Source organism: Podarcis muralis, chromosome 15, assembly GCF_964188315.1.
Source record: "Podarcis muralis chromosome 15, rPodMur119.hap1.1, whole genome shotgun sequence".
Classification (NCBI taxonomy): domain Eukaryota; kingdom Metazoa; phylum Chordata; class Lepidosauria; order Squamata; family Lacertidae; genus Podarcis; species Podarcis muralis.
The window spans coordinates 28,599,991-28,616,918 of NC_135669.1; the positions used below are offsets into that span (position 1 = coordinate 28,599,991).

The window sequence follows — 16,928 nt, forward strand, 5'->3', positions numbered from 1 at the left end:
TTGGGTTGTATCCAGCCAGCGTCTCCTCTAGAGTAGATGCATTGGAATTAACAAAACTAATCTAGTCATAGTTACAGATAGGTAGCCGTGTTGGTCTGCCATAGTCAAAACAAAAAAATTCCTTCCAGTAGCACCTTAAAGACCAACTAAGTTAGTTCTTGGTATGAGCTTTCGTGTGCATGCACACTTCTTCAGATACCGATGGACTTCCATTTCATGCGGCTCAATGTGGTGCCTTCCATAGTTCCAGTTACAGATAGGTAGCCGTGTTGGTCTGCCATAGTCAAAACAAAAAAATTCCTTCCAGTAGCACCTTAAAGACCAACTAAGTTAGTTCTTGGTATGAGCTTTCGTGTGCATGCACACTTCTTCAGATACCTGGTATCTGAAGAAGTGTGCATGCACGCGAAAGCTCATACCAAGAACTAACTTAGTTGGTCTTTAAGGTGCTACTGGAAGGAATTTTTTTGTTTTAATCTAGTCATGTGTGTTTATTTCAATGGGTCTACTCTGAGCAGGACTAGCATGGGATACTGCCCGTTGTCATGTAAGCTTTTCTAGATTGTGCTTGGGATGGTACATGCAAATTGGAGGTGTCAGTCTTGTGGCTGGGGGAAGGCTTACAACCAAATTTCTGCCAACTTCATTCAGATCATGATAGCCCAAGGTTGGGTGGACCTGTGGCCCTCAAGATGCTGTTGTTGGACCCTCCAATCCCCAACAGCCAGCATGACCAATGGTCAGGGATGGTGGGAATAGTAGTTCAGCTGAATCCGGACAGCTACCAAAGATTCCTCATCCCAGAAATAGATTTTTTATGGCCTTTTGCCGCTGTGGTTTTCAGGTAAGATCTTCTGGGAACCTTTTCTACACTGACTTGTCTTCTGAGGAAACCCTGGCACACCTGTCATGGGACTCGTGTCTCATGGATGGTCCTGAGAAGGCTTCTGGGGAGCACTCTCAGGTCTCTGAGGCCCCACCTTCGTCCTTCTTGGGACGCACCCAAGAGAACACTCTTGTTGGTGTGGATTTTATGAAGCGGCTGCTTGTGGAGGGCAAACTGGCGGCAGTGGTGGGGTTTTTTTTGGAAAGTGTGTCCACCGTTAGGAACACAGGGAGCTGCCTTATGCCAGGTCCAGCCATTAGTGGAAGAAGTCCAGGGACCCACCCAGCAGAAGGAGCAGGAGGACTCCAAGACACAGCAGGACTGGCTTACCAGGCACAAGAGTCTGAAACTTGTTCCCAAAGTGGAAACTAATATGATGCCCTCACAATGCCATAGGACTCCAGTTCCCATCAGCATGGCTGGTGGCAAGGGATGATGGGAGTCCCAACAACTTCCAGAGGGGGCGCTACAGTAGCTGCTCCTGTTTTGCTACCTAAAGAGGCCCTTTGCACAACACAGGAATAAGATGAATAGCTCAGCTGGTTAGAGTGTGGTGCTGATAACGCCAAGGTTGCAGGTTCGATCCTTGTATGGGGCAGCTGCATATTCCAGCATTGCAGGGGGTTGGACTATTATCCTCAAGGTCCCTTCCAACTCTATGATTCTATGAAATATTTCTATGAATCTGGAGCTTTGGGCAGGGGGAGGGAACCCCAGAAACACAGAATAAAAACTAGGGATTTAAGTCAACCAATTAATTGTTGAGTTTGAATTATGGCAGAGGTGGGGAGCCTATTTATGGCCCACCAAACTTTGTTGGGAACCCAACCGCCTGCCCCCCAACAGCCCAATCCAGCTTGTTCAATGATCAGAGATGCTGGAAATTGTAACAGGTTCTGCTGGACTAGGGAGAAACAGCAGATCCCAGTTTATTTTGCTTATTTTGGGTGACAAAACATTTATCGGTTTTGGTTTGCTTGCTTTTAGCCTGGTACCCTGGAGGAAAAAATTACCGGGGTAAAACAAATCTCTGCATCTGGACTGCAACCAGAAGAGCTGGAGCAAACGTCCATTTTAAGGAAATGACAGGCCAGAAATGGTTTGTGCTGTATGACGTGATCGTCAGTGTTATTGCATCCATTCTGGCAGCTAACAAATCAACCCAGAAGAGTTTTAGTGCCTGTAGAAAGAGAACCTTGCTCTCCTCTCATGGAACCAACCCTATTTAATCATCACTGTTACATATTCACGGCTTGAATCAAAATACCAGGTGACAGGCATTAATCAGAAATAAACTCAAATGTGAGCTAAAGTGGTATTTTAATTACCCAGAATGCGTTAAGACGTATCTACACTATGAACTGAAAGTGGTTTAAATGGGCATTTTCTCCCTTCAGGAAACTCTGGGGCTGTGGTTCTGTGAGGTGATTTAGGCTTTCAAACATACAGTCGTACCTTGGTTGTCCAACTTAATCCGTTCCGGCAGTCTGTTCGACTCCTGGAACTGTTCGACAGCCAAGGCACAGCTTCCGATTGGCTGCAGGAGCTTCCAGCACTTAACTAGAAGCAGTGGAAGCCGTGTCAGACGTTCGGCTTCCAAAAAGCGTTCACAAACCGAAACACTCACTTCTGGGTTTGTGGCGTTTGGGAACCAAAACGTCCGATTACCAAGGCGTTCCAGAACCAAGGTACAACTGTACTCCTGTTCCTCTCATCAGACTTCATTTCCCAGGATTCTCTGGGGGTAGCCATGGCAGTTAAAATGGCACAAAATCAATGTAAGTTTGTAGTGTAGTTGCAGCCCTAGTTTCCGGATATAACCATTGTTCTTTTCAAGACCGCGGGCTTGTTTTTCCAACAGACACATTGCATACACTTTCCTTTTTTTTTAAGTTTATTTTTTTTAGCAAAAAAAAAGTTACAAAGCTGCACCCCAAATGTACAGATTGAAAAGATGTACAAATTACATTTTTAAAAACAACACCAACAACAATGGATTTGATAGTAAAAAAAACAACAACTGCATTTGTGACCGAGGTCAACTCGTTTTAGTTTTCATCTTTCTTTTTTAATACTGTGAGATATAGGTAAAAACATAACTCTGCATAATTTATACAGTAAGTTGCCTTCTGACTTGGTTGACCCTCTGAGTAGCGGCCTGACAAACGCACAGCGCTCGTGAATCGGTTATGCTCTCGCAGCCCCTGAAACCCTGGCCAAGCTTGGGAGCTGCTGTCATTTAAATTAGTTCCATTTTGCATTCATAAGACTACCTGCCCATGATCCACTATAACGTCTTCTTTTTCCCTTGGTCTCAGATGCTTCTGGAGATATTAACAAAACTGATACAACAACAATGCACATTCTCAAAAGGTCCTTTCAATGCCCTTGTCTTAAAATATACATATTTATTTATAGGAATATATATATTTATTAATTTCTCTCTCTCTCTCTTTTTTTTCCAGTTGGGTGAAAAGCAACAAGCCACAATTGGCTTCATAGCTAAGATTCCAGTTGGGTGTCTCCAAACAAAGTCCTATAATATAGGAGCTTGCTTCTGCTTCCGCCCCCAAACCGGAAAACAAAACAAAACAAAAAAACTGGTCATCGCCATTAGTCTGGAACAAACAAACATTTATCTTCTAAGACTTAGAGGTCTTGGTCTTTTCCTTCCCAAAACAAAAAAACAAAAACAAAAAGCGCCTTGGACTTTACAACGCTTTGTCTAAGATCTGAAGTGATAACCACTGCAAATTCCAAAACGCATTCCACTTGGCTCTAGAGAGGATATAAGGCTTAGAACCAAAATAAAACGCGTAATACTGGCCCGCCGGAGAATCCACCTGCCTGTCCAAGACAGAGTTACAAAAAGAAAAAGACTCCAATAATAATTATAATAATTATAATATCCAGTTTTTCAGCTTTCTTCCCAACGGAAAGGCACATGTCCAACAGCAACAAGAAAAGAAATGTCCAGAGATATCCACGGATGGAAAAAAGAACAGCTCGTCACATGGAGAAAGGCGCCTAGTAGTAGCTGCCCAGGTGCGATGGCATATGGGAGTTGGCATGGCGTGGCACGTTTGGGTTGGGGTAGATGCTTCCTGCCGGGGAAGTCCAATAGGGCGACGCGGCGCCAAAGAAACTGGAGGAAGTGACGGGCATGGAGGAAGGATGTGGAGGCACAAAGTTCACCTTCTGCTGGTGCGCGTGGTACGAAGGCACGTAGGAGAGATCCGAAGGGTATTTGTACATGGAGGACTCGGTGGGGTGAGGCTGGAGCGCCTGGGCGATGCCGTGAAAGTCAAACTTGTAGGCATACCTCTTGCCGTGCACCTTGGTCATAATGTTCTTGTCGTAATAGTAGCGCAGGGCCCGGCTCAGCTTGTCGTAGTTCATGTTGGGCTTGCTCTTGCGCTCGCCCCAGCGCTTGGCCACCTCGTCGGGGTCTGTCATTTTGAACTCCCCGTTGGTGCCTTCCCACGTGATGCAGCTGGCGTTGGAGCTGTCAGACAGCAGCTCCAGGAGGAACTGCCAGAGCTGGATCTGACCGCTCCCTGCAAGAGAAGAGGCCACAAATTGCCCAGTTACCAGGAGGTACAATGCCCCAAAGCCAAGGGGCTGGGAATATCATCTACCAAGTGATAATTGATCAAGGCCAAAGTGGTGCAGTGGTTAGAATGCCAGACTGGGACCGGGGAAAGACCAAGGTTCTTTTTTAATATATATAAAAATATTTATTTGGTTTTTCAAATTAAAATTTTAGAGATATATCAAAGATATATCATAAAAACAAGATTCCAAGGAATCTCATCCCGTGGGGGGTGGAATTACCAAGGAGGGCACTAAGAGGCAAGCGGTGCTGGAGATGTAAATGACTATCAGATTTTGAAAAGCTGATGTCACTGGATCAAGTACATCAAATTTTGTTGAATTATAGTTTTAATTGGATTTTGAATAAATGTGCAATTAATTGTTACTGTTGCAAATTTTATTGCATTGTGTTCTTTTGAATGATGCTTTTTATAGGGTTGGGTATAGGGCACTGGGGGCGAGTTTATGGAATCAAGGTGGTGGTGGCCTCAAAAGGTTTGAGAACCACTCAATTAAATAGAAGCTTCAGAGGGGATTTTTGTTGGGACTTCATGGGGGTGGTGAAAAGGGTTAAACCCTTCCTCACAGCTCTACTCCTGGTCAGACCTGGTCAGGCTTCCTCCCCCTGCAGCTGCTTTTTTAAAAAACAAGGATGACCAATTATCCCCAGTAAATTTTATGTTTCCGTTTGGTGCCCCCGGACAGCTGGTCTACCTGGCGGCTCCCATGAATGAAATCACAACACTCTGCTTGTTTGTTTTCTGTTAAATAGCAGCCATTGGAGAAGGAGGAAATTTGCCTTGTGAACAGCCACTTCGGTCTGCTCCCAACAGAATATTAAAAACACGATAAAACATTAAACATTAAAAACTTCCCTAAACAGGGCTGCCTTTCAGATGTCTTCTAAAAGTCAGATGGTTGTTTATTTCCTTGGCATCTGATGGGAGGGTGTTCCACAGGGTGGGTGCCACCACCGAGAAGGCCCTCTGCCTGGTTACAATGTACCGGTAATCACATTCTCAAAGCAGCTGCAGAAATTCCAGCTAATATTTTGTGAATGAGCAAACTGGCTGTGGTGAGGTATAAGCTGATCCATCAAGTCAATGCCATACATTGGTTTATTATTTCTTGGACCAGATGAAACTGACAGGGTTTTTTTATTTTTTGTTTTGCCAATGCAACTGTGACTCACCCATACCTGCCTTCAGAATTCAGCAATGACATTCCTTGTGCTTAGGATGTCTGTGTTCAGGGTATGATTTTTCAAGCCTTGTGAATCTTGGCATTGGATTTAGAAAACTCCAGCTAGCCAATATATATTCAACAAACTTTCTTTCTTTCTTTCTTTCTTTCTTTCTTTCTTTCTTTCTTTCTTTCTTTCTTTCTCCAAAATGAATACTGTGCTCGCCACACACCCCCCAGGTCTCAGCTAACAGGAATGCTCCCTGGACAGAAACCCAGTGACCTTAAACTAAAACAACATGTGACCCCAATAGTTGGTGAGTGTTTCATTGAACGGGGTGGGGGGGGGTGGGACCCAGAGTGAGAACTGCAGCCCATACAAGAGATGAGAGCCATAAGGTATTGATATAAGAACTGGAGAGATAGAATGAGCCCATGGGCTGTTAACCTGTTGACCTACTAGACTCACCTGGGTTGGCTAAACGGCTGCTGGTAGGTCCTAAAATCTGGTAGGGATCTAAGTAAAGAGACCAACAAAAGGAAAAGAAAATTAGACACTGTTCAGTCCTCTGTACTAAAGACTACTTATCACAGCTGCAAACTGCAATGTTATTGTTAGCTTCAATGTGATGCTATTTCCACTGTCCATAAGAGCACCTGAGAGATCCCTGCTTGCTGTTCGTTTCCTGGGTAACCAATAGTTATACATAGAATATTTATTAAGGGTGTGCATCACCTCTGTGTACTTTCTGAATTACGAGGCAAATAGGCATGATTTGGGTAAGCTTAAAACTACTCTTATGTCATAGTGGTATAATAATAATAATAATAATAATAATAATAATAATAATAATAAAATGCTCCACCCATCTGGCTGGGCATATACATATTTTTCTAAGGGAATAAACTTCCGACACCAGTACCTGGCTGGGGTCGCTGTTGCTCCACACTCTTGCTCACAGCTTGCGTCCCTCCCAGAGGAGGACCTGGGGGTATCAGAGAAACGAAAGCATTTCAGATCACAGGAGAAAAAAGGAAACAGATTCCATGCGCAATAAAAGAAGACTATGTAATACGGTATTTGAAGGCAGACCTTGTCGCCATAGTCCGTGTTTTTCACCAATGAGCGATGCTGGTGAAGTTCTCCTGAGCCAGGCTGAGCAAGAGACTTTGTGAGCTCAAAAAAGCCTGCCTGGGAGAAGAGGTGAGCCTTACCAGCACCTGGAGTTTTCTCTGGTTTGGATTCAAATCCAATCCAGAGAAGAATTCCCAGCTGCCCTGCCCCACCTCACCACTAGGCCACTCTGTCCTTCAACCCCCACAGACCTGCTAGCTTCCCCCCACTCCCCTAAATATTCTCAGATTGACTCAATCAATCCAAGGTCCTCTTCTTTGTGGTCTGTTTATGCAGGCCTTCCAGATAACCTACAATAGTTTGGGTCTCTTTGTTTCTGTAAGAACAAAAATACAACCCTCTGCATTTTAATCATAGGGGTGTTGTGTGCCCTATTTTCATTGCATTTGTTTAGTTGATAAGTCAGTCAATTTTATTGTATATAGCCAAAGGCCTTTACAACGAATAAAAGGAAACTTTCCTCTAAAACAGGCATAGGCAAACTCGGCCCTCCAGATGTTTTGGGACTACAACTCCCATCATCCCTAGCTAACAGGACCAGTGGTCAGGGATGATGGGAGTTGTAGTCTCAAAACATCTGGAGAGCAGAGTTTGCCTATGCCTGATCTAAAATCATACAATGTAACCTGTAGCTGTTTGCAGCATAAAAAGAAATTTAGAGCATTAAAACTTAAGATTGGAGTGCAGTCACATAGCAGGAGTGGAGCTTCTTGGCTGCCAGAGCAAATTTGGCTACCTGGTGTGTAATATGTACCTGTAGATGTTTATCTGCTAGGAGTTCAACTGCTATGTCCTGTGCAGATTGACCTGGAAGCCATTTAAGAATTGGCAGTATAAATTTTCCTCTGGGCGTTGTATACAGGAGGCAAATCAGCAGATAGCGTGTGATGTCCTCTGCCAGATTGCATCCATGTATACATTTGCAATCCATATGGGGAATTTCCTGGTATCTCCCCTCCAAATATGCTATGGGCATCTGTTGAAATCTTAGTTCCACAAAGGCCCTGTGTAGTTGTGGGAAGGTCAGAGTCTCAAGGTAATAGGGCCTTGAGTGATTGGTCTTAATTTGGGGGGTACCAAGTAGAGTAATGGGTGGCAATGATGGATGCTCTGTCTTGGTTGGCGTCCTAATCAAAAATCCAATTTCTAAGGTCACATGGGCTAAGTAGTTCTCCATTTGAAAATTATAAGCCCTAAGTTTCTCTTGGCACTTTTGTGCCCAGTTCCCTGTCCTTAGTTGCTCTAACCAGCAGAGCTTAGTATGAGTATGATCCTTGAAGGCATTTAGCCTGTGTCAGTATCTCAGATAGGCTAGATCATGGGTAGGCAAACTAAGGACCAGGGGCCGAATCCGGCCCAATTGCCTTCTAACTCTGGCCCACAGACGGTCCGGGAATCAGTGTGTTTTTACATGAGTAGAACATGTCCTTTTATTTAAAATGCATCTCTGGGTTATTTGTGGGGCCTGCCTGGCGTTTATACATGAGTAGAATGTATGCTTTTATTTAAAATGCATCTCTGGGTTATTTGTGGGACATAGGAATTCGTTCTTTCCAAAAAAAAAATATAGTCTGGGCCCCCACAAGGTCTGAGGGACAGTGGACCGGCCCCCTGCTGAAAAAGTTTGCTGACCCCTGGGCTAGATCAATTGTGGCTGCTAGTAAGGGGTGTCCCACAGGGAAGCCCCAAAATCTGCCTATTGTAGGACCTCTATTTCAGATTTAACACCAATTCCCCATATCTCAGCCCCATAGAGCCTTTGGGCAATGACTTTTGTCTCTAAAAAAAATAAAAATCTTAATAGCTGGGTTGATTAACTGTCCACCCTTTGAATGGAAGAACCTATATAGCTGCCCAGTAGAATGACCCAGATATAAGCTTAATTCCTTCCAGGTGGGGTTTCCATGATGACTTCTCATCCATAAGTAATCCTAGATATTTAAATCTGGGTACTTCCTCAAGGGTGTGACCTCCTGAACTTGGTAGTCCTCTTGCCAAATACAGTGACCTTGGTTTTATCGTAGTTAAGTTTTAGATGCTCTTTTTTTTTACACAGCTGTCCAAATTTAACCAGCATCCTTCTAAGTCCGATTTTATTCTGAGATAACAAAACAAAATCATCAGCGTAGAGCAGAATTGGCACTTTACGATTCTCAAGGGTGGGGATGCCATATCAGGGATGAGATTATTGATATACTAATTAAATAGGAAGGGTGCCAGTATACATCCTTGCTTGACACCTCTGTTAATTGGAATTGCCTTGAAGGCCCAGTCTCACTTGCATGAGGTTCCCTCGATGTTGGGTGAGCCAGAGAAGTCTTTTATCTATATTTGAATGGGCCAGTTTCTTCCATAGCTGTCCCCTATCTATTAAATCAAAGGTTGAGGAGAAGTCAACGGTTGCAGCATAGAGAGTCTTATGCGAGCTTTTGGTGAATTTACAGATTAGGTGGTACAAAACAAAAACTTGATCTGCCCTTCATAAATACTGCTTGCATTTATTTAGTTTTGATTTCAATGCTTTCTAAAAATGTTTCATTTTATATTTACATTGTTTTATGACTCTAAGCAGCCCAGAAACTTTGTGCTCCGAGGGGATGCTAAAGTAAACATCCCTTCCGCAATGTTAACTGATGTCTGTTTGAAACTTTTTAATGGTTTTTATTGTATGTTTTTAAAGCTATAAACTGCTTTGATTTTTTTTATGATAGAACGGCATGCAAATATTTTAAATACATGAATGAATAAATAAATAAATAAATAAATAGATGAGTTAGCTGAGCAGAGCTCCCACTGAAATTAGGGGGAGTCAAGTGAAGTCATGCCTAACTTGTCATGAGTCCTTTAATAAAGCCCATGTTTCATAAAGCAAGTCTGAATCCAACCCAATATTTATGCATGTTTACTAATGGAAGTTCTTGAGATGGCTTAAACTAAAATTAAAACACAGTAACACAGGCGGTTGGGACTTCACCGTCACTTAACCCCATTCCTTCATGGTATGAACATCAACAGAGCCAATGGCACTGCTCTCCCTTTCTATATCTCAGCTGAACACCTTGTGTTCTCAAGCCGAGATACAGATGAGAGTGACAGCTGAGATGCCTAACCGAAGAAATCTGCCGAAGTCTCTGCTTATTTTGAGGTCAAAATGGGTTAAAGATTCTCTCTTTCCTTTGTGTGAGAGGAGGACACAGCCATTGTTGTAGCGCTTAATTCAATTTTTTAAAAAGTTAAACAGAATACAGTGGTGCCTCGCAAGACGAAATTAATTCGTTCCGCAAGTCTCTTCGTCTTGCGGTTTTTTCGTCTTGCGATGCACGGTTTCCCATAGGAATGCATTGAAAATCAATTAATGCGTTCCTAGGGAAACCGCCTTCAGACCAGGCTGAAGGCTGGGGGGGGGGGAACAAGGGCTTTTCTTCCCACCCCCAGCATTTTAAAAAACCCTGGGACAGCGGAGGACTTCTCCGCTGTCCGGGCGATCTTAAAATGCTGGCGGGCGGCATTTTAAAATCGCCCCGGGACAGCGGAGGACTTCTCCGCTGTCCGGGGCGATTTAAAAGCCCCTGGGAAGGCAGGCAGGGGGGACAAAGACTTTCGCCCCCCGCCCGCCTTCAGAAGGTGTTCCCGCCCCCCCCCGCCCGGCTTTGCAGCAGCGCTACGAAGCCCGGCGGCTGGGGCAGGTGTTCCCGCCCCCCCACCCCGCTTCGGAGCAGCGTTCCGAAGCGGGGTGGCTGGGGCAGGTGTTCCCGCCCCCCGCCCGGCTTTGCAGCAGTGCTACGAAGCCCGGCGGCTGGGGCAGGTGTTCCCGCCCCCCCCACCCCGCTTCGGAGCAGCGTTCCGAAGCGGGGTGGCTGGGGCAGGTGTTCCCGCCCCCCCCGCCCGGTTTTGCAGCAGCGCTACGAAGCCCGGCGGCTGGGGCAGGTGTTCCCGCCCCCCCACCCCGCTTCGGAGCACCGGGAGAAGCGATCTCCCCGCCGCCCCTTGCTTCAAAAGAGAAGACCCGCTGTCCCCGGGGCCAGCTTCGTTTTTCGAAGCAAGCCCATAGGGAAATTCGTCTTGCGAGGCAACTCGAAAACGAAAAAACCTTTCGTTTTGCGAGTTTTTCGTCTCGCGAGGCGTTCGTCTTGCGGGGTACCACTGTATGCCATTTGCCCTCTAGGCCATCGGCAACTCACTTTTGTTGTTGTGGCTGGAGTTCATGCTATTGCCCCATCCTGATCTTCTGACTGCATCATAGGAAGAAGCATCTAGGAAAAAAGAAGAAGCGAATGTTTCACTTAGAGCAGGGCACAGAGGCAAGAACGGGAGGAAAGAATGGCTGGTGTTAGAAAGTGGTTAAAAATTTGTGCTTGCTTTCATTACAATCTAGGAATCGAGGTGAGCTAGTGCCCTCTGAGATGTCCATTAACCATGACTCCTGCCTTCCCTGACCATTGGACCTGCTGGCTGTGACTGATGGGAGTTGGAGTCCAACAGCATCTTAAGGGCCACAGATCCCTCGCTCCTGTTGTCCTGGATATGCTGCAGCCAACCGGTGTGAGAGGTGGGCATCACCATCAGCAGCTGTGAGGTGCTCTGAGACGTCTGAAAAGTCAAGCTGAGCCCAGGAGACGCAGCATACAAATAACGGACGTAGCCAATAGCACCTTGAAAGGAATACCGTATTTTTTGCTCTATAAGACTCACTTTTTCCCTCCTAAAAAGTAAGGGGAAATGTGTGTGCGTCTTATAGAGCAAATGCAGGCTGCCCAGCTATCCCAAAAGCCAGAACAGCAAGAGGGATTGCTGCTTTCACTGCGCAGCGATCCCTCTTGCTGTTCTGGCTTCTGAGATTCTGAATATATTTTTTCTTGTCTTCCTCCTCCAAAAACTAGGTGCGTCTTGTGGTCTGGTGTGTCTTATAGAGCGAAAAATACGGGTATGTAGGAAGCGGAGACAGGGGGTGTCCTGTTTCACATGCAGAGGGTGCTCATGCCAAATAGACCACAGGCACCATCTTCCTGTGGGACCTTTTAAAAAATGTGAACACCCTTGTTGACACCTAACCCTAAGCCAAATCGTAACCTCTCTTACCATTTGCCTGCCCTCCCTCAGTCCTCCTCTTGCCCTTTTTGTTGACTCACTGCCTTGTTTTGCTTCTTGGTGGCAGTTGCAGCAGCCCTAGGACGTTGGGGTTGGACTCGATGACCTCTGGGGGTCCCTTCCAACCCCACATTTCCATGATTCTATCATCTGAATGCTCAATGTGTATACATGCTGGCTTTGATCTTTTCCAGACAGCAATTCTGCTAAAAAAATATTAATAAATCCTGGAATTTCCATGTTCCAAGAGAGCAAGAATTTTGCCTCAGGGTAACAGCTCTGAATCAACAGGATTTGAAACAGGGAGATATTATTGAATGAGTATCCACAGGACCAAAGCCTAATACCAAAAGGAGTAACAGGGAGAGCCATCGCCTTACTCAACAAGAAAAGAACCAGCATCTCTAAAAACTAAATGCTTCCGACATTTTTCCATCAGCAAATGAGATGCCCCATTTTTGTGGCTCATTGTTTTTTTATTTTCAAAACAAAACAGCATTATGGAAGTATAAAACTACAACGGTGCTCTCTACACAGCACTTCTGTATGCCACAGGTTCACTAGACTCTGGTCCAAAGTCACCTCCATGACATGCATTTAAAGAAATTTTATGCCACTGTTAACACTCACAGAGAATCTTGGGAAACGTAGTTCTGCCCTCCCGGAGCTACAGTTCCTGGCACCCTTTGCAAACTATGGTTCCCAGGATTCTCCATGACTGTTAAAAGCTGTATAGGTAAAGGTAAAGGGACCGCTGACCATTAGGTCCAGTCGTGGCCGACTCTGGGGTTGCAGCGCTCATCTTGCTTAATGGCCAAGGGAGCCGGCGTACAGCTTCCGGGTCATGTGGCCAGCATGACTAAGCTTCTGGCGAACCAGAGCAACACACGGAAACACCGTTTACCTTCCCGCTGGAGTGGTACCTATTTATCTACTTGCACTTGACGTGCTTTCGAACTGCTAGGTTGGCAGGAGCAGGGACCGAGCAATGGGAGCTCACCCCGTCGCAGGGATTCGAACCGTCAACCTTCTGATCAGCAAGTCCTAGGCTCTGTGGTTTAACCCACAGCGCCACCCGCGTCCTAAAAGCTGTATAATCATGTATTAAATGTACAGAGTAGATGTGACCACACCGAGTCAGTGAAATAATATACTTTGCAAAGAAGAAATTGCCAACCTACCAGTTTGAGAAAACTTTCGGTCCTTGTCAATTATTTTCAGTTCTATTTTTCAAAAAATAATAAAAACCCCACCACTCAGCAGCAAAGGGGTCTTTCTGTCGCTTTCCTTTAGCCACAAGTGCAAATTCCCATCCCTGCCATCTGGCGAACCTGGCACTTGAGAGACCCTTGAAAGGGCAGTTTTGAAACAAGTCCTGAGATAATGCTCTTGGGATGGGAAGGAGAACAGCTTTAATCTCCCAAACGAATTAAAGCCAGAAGATCCTATTGTCTGCTCCTTTTGGGAATGACAAAGACTGCAAAAATTGTCAGATGGAAAAAACCCCTCATGTTGTTGTCTATTCCAGCTGGTGCAGGGAAAGCTTCCTTGGTATTTTCCTGGTTTCGTTTTTTAAACGTTAGAAGCTGGTGTGGATCTTTTAAAACAACAACAGACAAACAGAGGCAGAGTCATCTGTATGCATGATGCATGTTTCGTCAGTTATTTGTGTGTATTTGCGTGTATGCGGGATGTGGGATGGTTGTGGGACTGTCTCATCGCCCAGGGATTAGCTTGCTAGGAACACAGGTAGCCACCTTATACTGAGTCAGCCTATTGGGCCATGCAGCTCAGTACTGTTTGCACTGACCGGCAGTGGCTCTCCAGGGTTTCAGGCACAGATCTCTACCAGGTGTCCCTGGAGATGCCTGGGACCTTCTGCATGCAAAGCAGATGCTCTACCACTGAGCTACAGTCCTTCCCCTAAAAACAAGCAAGATCCCAGTCCTCAACGTTCTGCAATAGAAACACGGGAATCTCCCTTATATGGAGTCAGTCCATTGGCCCAACACTACAGCTAGAATGGAGAAGAAGTGAGGCTAAAAGCTGGGACAGCTCAGTTGGTGGCACATGAGGATCTTAATCTCAAGGTCATGGGTTCGAGCCCCACGCTGGACAAAAGATTGCAAGGGGTTGGACTAGATGACCCTCGGAGTACCTTCGAACTCTACCATTCTGTGCTTCTATGATTCCAGCTGAAACCTGTGAGGGAGACACGGCCCCAGGAAGAGGAGCTTTGGGTTGGGAATTTTGGAATCAGCAACAACTTAATGAGTGCATTTCCACATCTTTCCAAAATGACAATGACAATAGTTGCTCAGGGGAGCCAACATTTTTCTGGTTCTCTGGCTCCAAAGCCCACCCCCCTGCCATCAGCCAAATGAATGCAATGTGTGCACCACGGCAGCACTCGGCAGCCACCTAACCCAGAGCCTTGCAAAATGTGTTTCAGACACAATGAGGCATTCTCAGCCAGGGAAGCAATCCAGAGCACGGGGTTTCTGTTTATTTATTTTGCAAAAACAATCCCATTCTTGTGACAGAGCTCGCAGCCAGCCTGTTGCGTTGGGCAAAGTTGGCAGGAGACGCTGGATTTCAGCCCCCCACCCCAGCCAAACACTGAGATGCAGCTCTGAGCTATGGAAGTTGGGGGTAGGGTCAGTATGGATGATGCTTCGAGTCCCTTCCAATTATTGGGATTTTGTATCGGGGGGGGGGGGGGCTAGAATGTACGAAAACAAGATGGCCAGACTAACCACTTCGTCTCTAGGCAATGGCCATGGCTGACTAGTCAAGCATCGTGATTAATGTACAGTGGTACCTCTGGTTGTGAACAGAGGCCTGTTCGCAACATGAAAAGAGCGCAACCCACAGTGGCGCGTCTGCGCACACGCGGGTTGCGATTCGCTGCTTCTGTGTATGCGCGTGATGTCATTTTGTGCTTCTGCGCATGCGTGAGCGGCGAAACCCGGAAGTAACCCTTTCCGGTACTTCCGGGTCACCGCGGGACGTAGCCTGAAAGAACGTAACATGAAGCAGACATAACACGAGGTATGACTTTAATGAAATAAATTGCTCTGTGCCATAGAACAAATGGATGTGCCTTACTGCCCGGCCCATAGAATGAATGGGTGGTGCTTCCCCTTCCCCTAGATGCAAGGTGAGGGGAAAATAGGGGAAGAGTGAGTGTGTGGGAGCTGATTAGAAAGCAAGCTGGAAGCTGGAGACACAGAGACCTGCTTGCTCTGTGCTGGATCCAGAGCTGAAACTAATTGAGAAGCAGTATCTGTTGGGGTATTGATGCTGGGAGCCCCTCCATCCTGTGCTCAGGTTAAATATGTGTGGAAATATATCCAATAGACACCACAGTCTCTGCTGAGCTTCATTCCAAGGAAACCAAACCCGGGTAAGCGCCTGGAATCCCTGCAGTCTCTCACCACTAGGTGACCCTCCCAAGTGTCCCTATTTTCCAGGGACAGTCCCAGATTTACAGAAGCCGTCCTAGTTTCTGATCTGATCCCAAAATGTCCCGCTTTTCCTTAGGAGGTCCCCATTTTCATCAGAGAAATGTTGGAAGGTACAGAGTTATGCTACCCCTAAGCCAAGGAGATAAGATACAACTTTTAGAAGACATCTGAAGGCAGCCCTTTAAATGCTAAATGTTTTATTATGCTGTTATCTATATGTTGGAAGCCACCCAAAATGGCTGGGGCAACCTAGTCGGATGGGTGGGATATAAATAATTTGAATTATTATAATTCTTATGGAATAAACAGCCTGAGATGATGGACATTGTAGTTCAATGACTTCTGGAGGGCCAGAAGTCCCCCATAGGTAAAGGGACTCCTGACCATTAGGTCAAGTCGTGGCCGACTCTGGGGTTGCGGCGCTCATCTTGCTTTAATGTTCAAGAGAGCGGGCGTACAGCTTCTGGGTCATGTGGCCAGCATGACTAAGTCACTTCTGGCGAACCAGAGCAGCGCATGGAAAAGCCGTTTTCCTTCCTGCCGGAGCGGTACCTATTTATCTACTTGCACTGTGATGTGCTTTCGAACTGCTAGGTGGGCAGGAGCAGTGACTGAGCAATGGGAGTTCACCCCGTCGTGGGGATTCAAACCGCCGACTTTCTGATCGGCAAGTCCTAGGCTCTGTGGTTTAACCCACAGCGCCACCCGTGTCCCTCTTATGGAATAGGGCATCGCTATTTTCATCAGATAAATGCTGGAGGGTGATGTAGGAGACTGAGGTGGCACGTAACAATATTTTGCAAATGATGAGGGAAAAAGAGCTGCCCTCTGGTGTAGCTCGCTGCCATCCTGCCAGCTTCAGCAGATATGAGGATCTCTGTGACGGCTTCCATGACAAATGTGTGTCCAATTCCAAACAAAATTAAAAAGCACAATATAAATCCTATGAGGCTTTCAAGAGCCGTCATCTTGCAGCCATCTGGTTTCCATCCAGAAGGTCCTTGAATGAACACAGACTCTATTGCAAACCAGAGAAAAAGGATATTAAACAATGTCTACAACGTCACGGACTCTTTCATCCAAAGATCTCTCAGATTTGCAGACCATTTAGGCCTCATTGATAATTTCTGGGAGCAGCTCTGCCTGCTGCCTTTGTGCTGGTGTTTCCTGTAAGGGAGGCTTCAGTTTTGAATCGCTCCTTGCTAGCCTTAGCTGCTTTCCCTTCCAGTTAGCCAACTGCTAACCTTGGCCTATAAAATACTTCAGGCCTCAATAAGTGCCATGAATTCATGGTGCTTACTTCTGATTTACATAGTCAGGATGCGGAACCTGGGCACTCTGAATGCTGCTGGACTACAACTCCCATCATTCCTGACATCGCCCAAGCTGGCTGGGACTGATGGGGGTTGGAGTCTGGCAGCATCTACAGGGACACCCCTGGTGTATAGGATGCACTGAAAATCATGGCTTGCTTAAATAAATACTTTCCTTTTGGCCTTTCTGGTTTTCCCAGGCTTTTAAGAACAGCTAGGCGCTTAGGGTTAAATCACAGAGCCCAGGACTTGCCGATCAGAAG

The 16,928-nt window shown here is 46.0% G+C and overlaps 1 protein-coding gene across 5 annotated transcripts in view; it reads right to left on the minus strand.

Annotated features, from left to right (window-relative positions):
- Window positions 1-2,762: 2,762 nt before the first annotated feature.
- The window catches only part of FLI1 (Fli-1 proto-oncogene, ETS transcription factor), a 117,556-nt gene continuing 103,390 nt past the window's right edge, over window positions 2,763-16,928 (minus strand). For all 5 annotated transcript variants that reach the window (XM_028707550.2, XM_028707551.2, XM_077919896.1 and 2 more), the window contains 4 exons: window positions 10,979-11,050; window positions 6,586-6,648; window positions 6,132-6,179; window positions 2,763-4,443 (listed from right to left, as the gene is read on the minus strand). In XM_028707550.2, coding sequence (XP_028563383.1) covers window positions 3,914-4,443; window positions 6,132-6,179; window positions 6,586-6,648; window positions 10,979-11,050 — 713 coding nt within the window. In that variant the 3' untranslated portion in view covers window positions 2,763-3,913. The remainder of the gene's footprint in view (window positions 4,444-6,131; window positions 6,180-6,585; window positions 6,649-10,978; window positions 11,051-16,928) is intronic.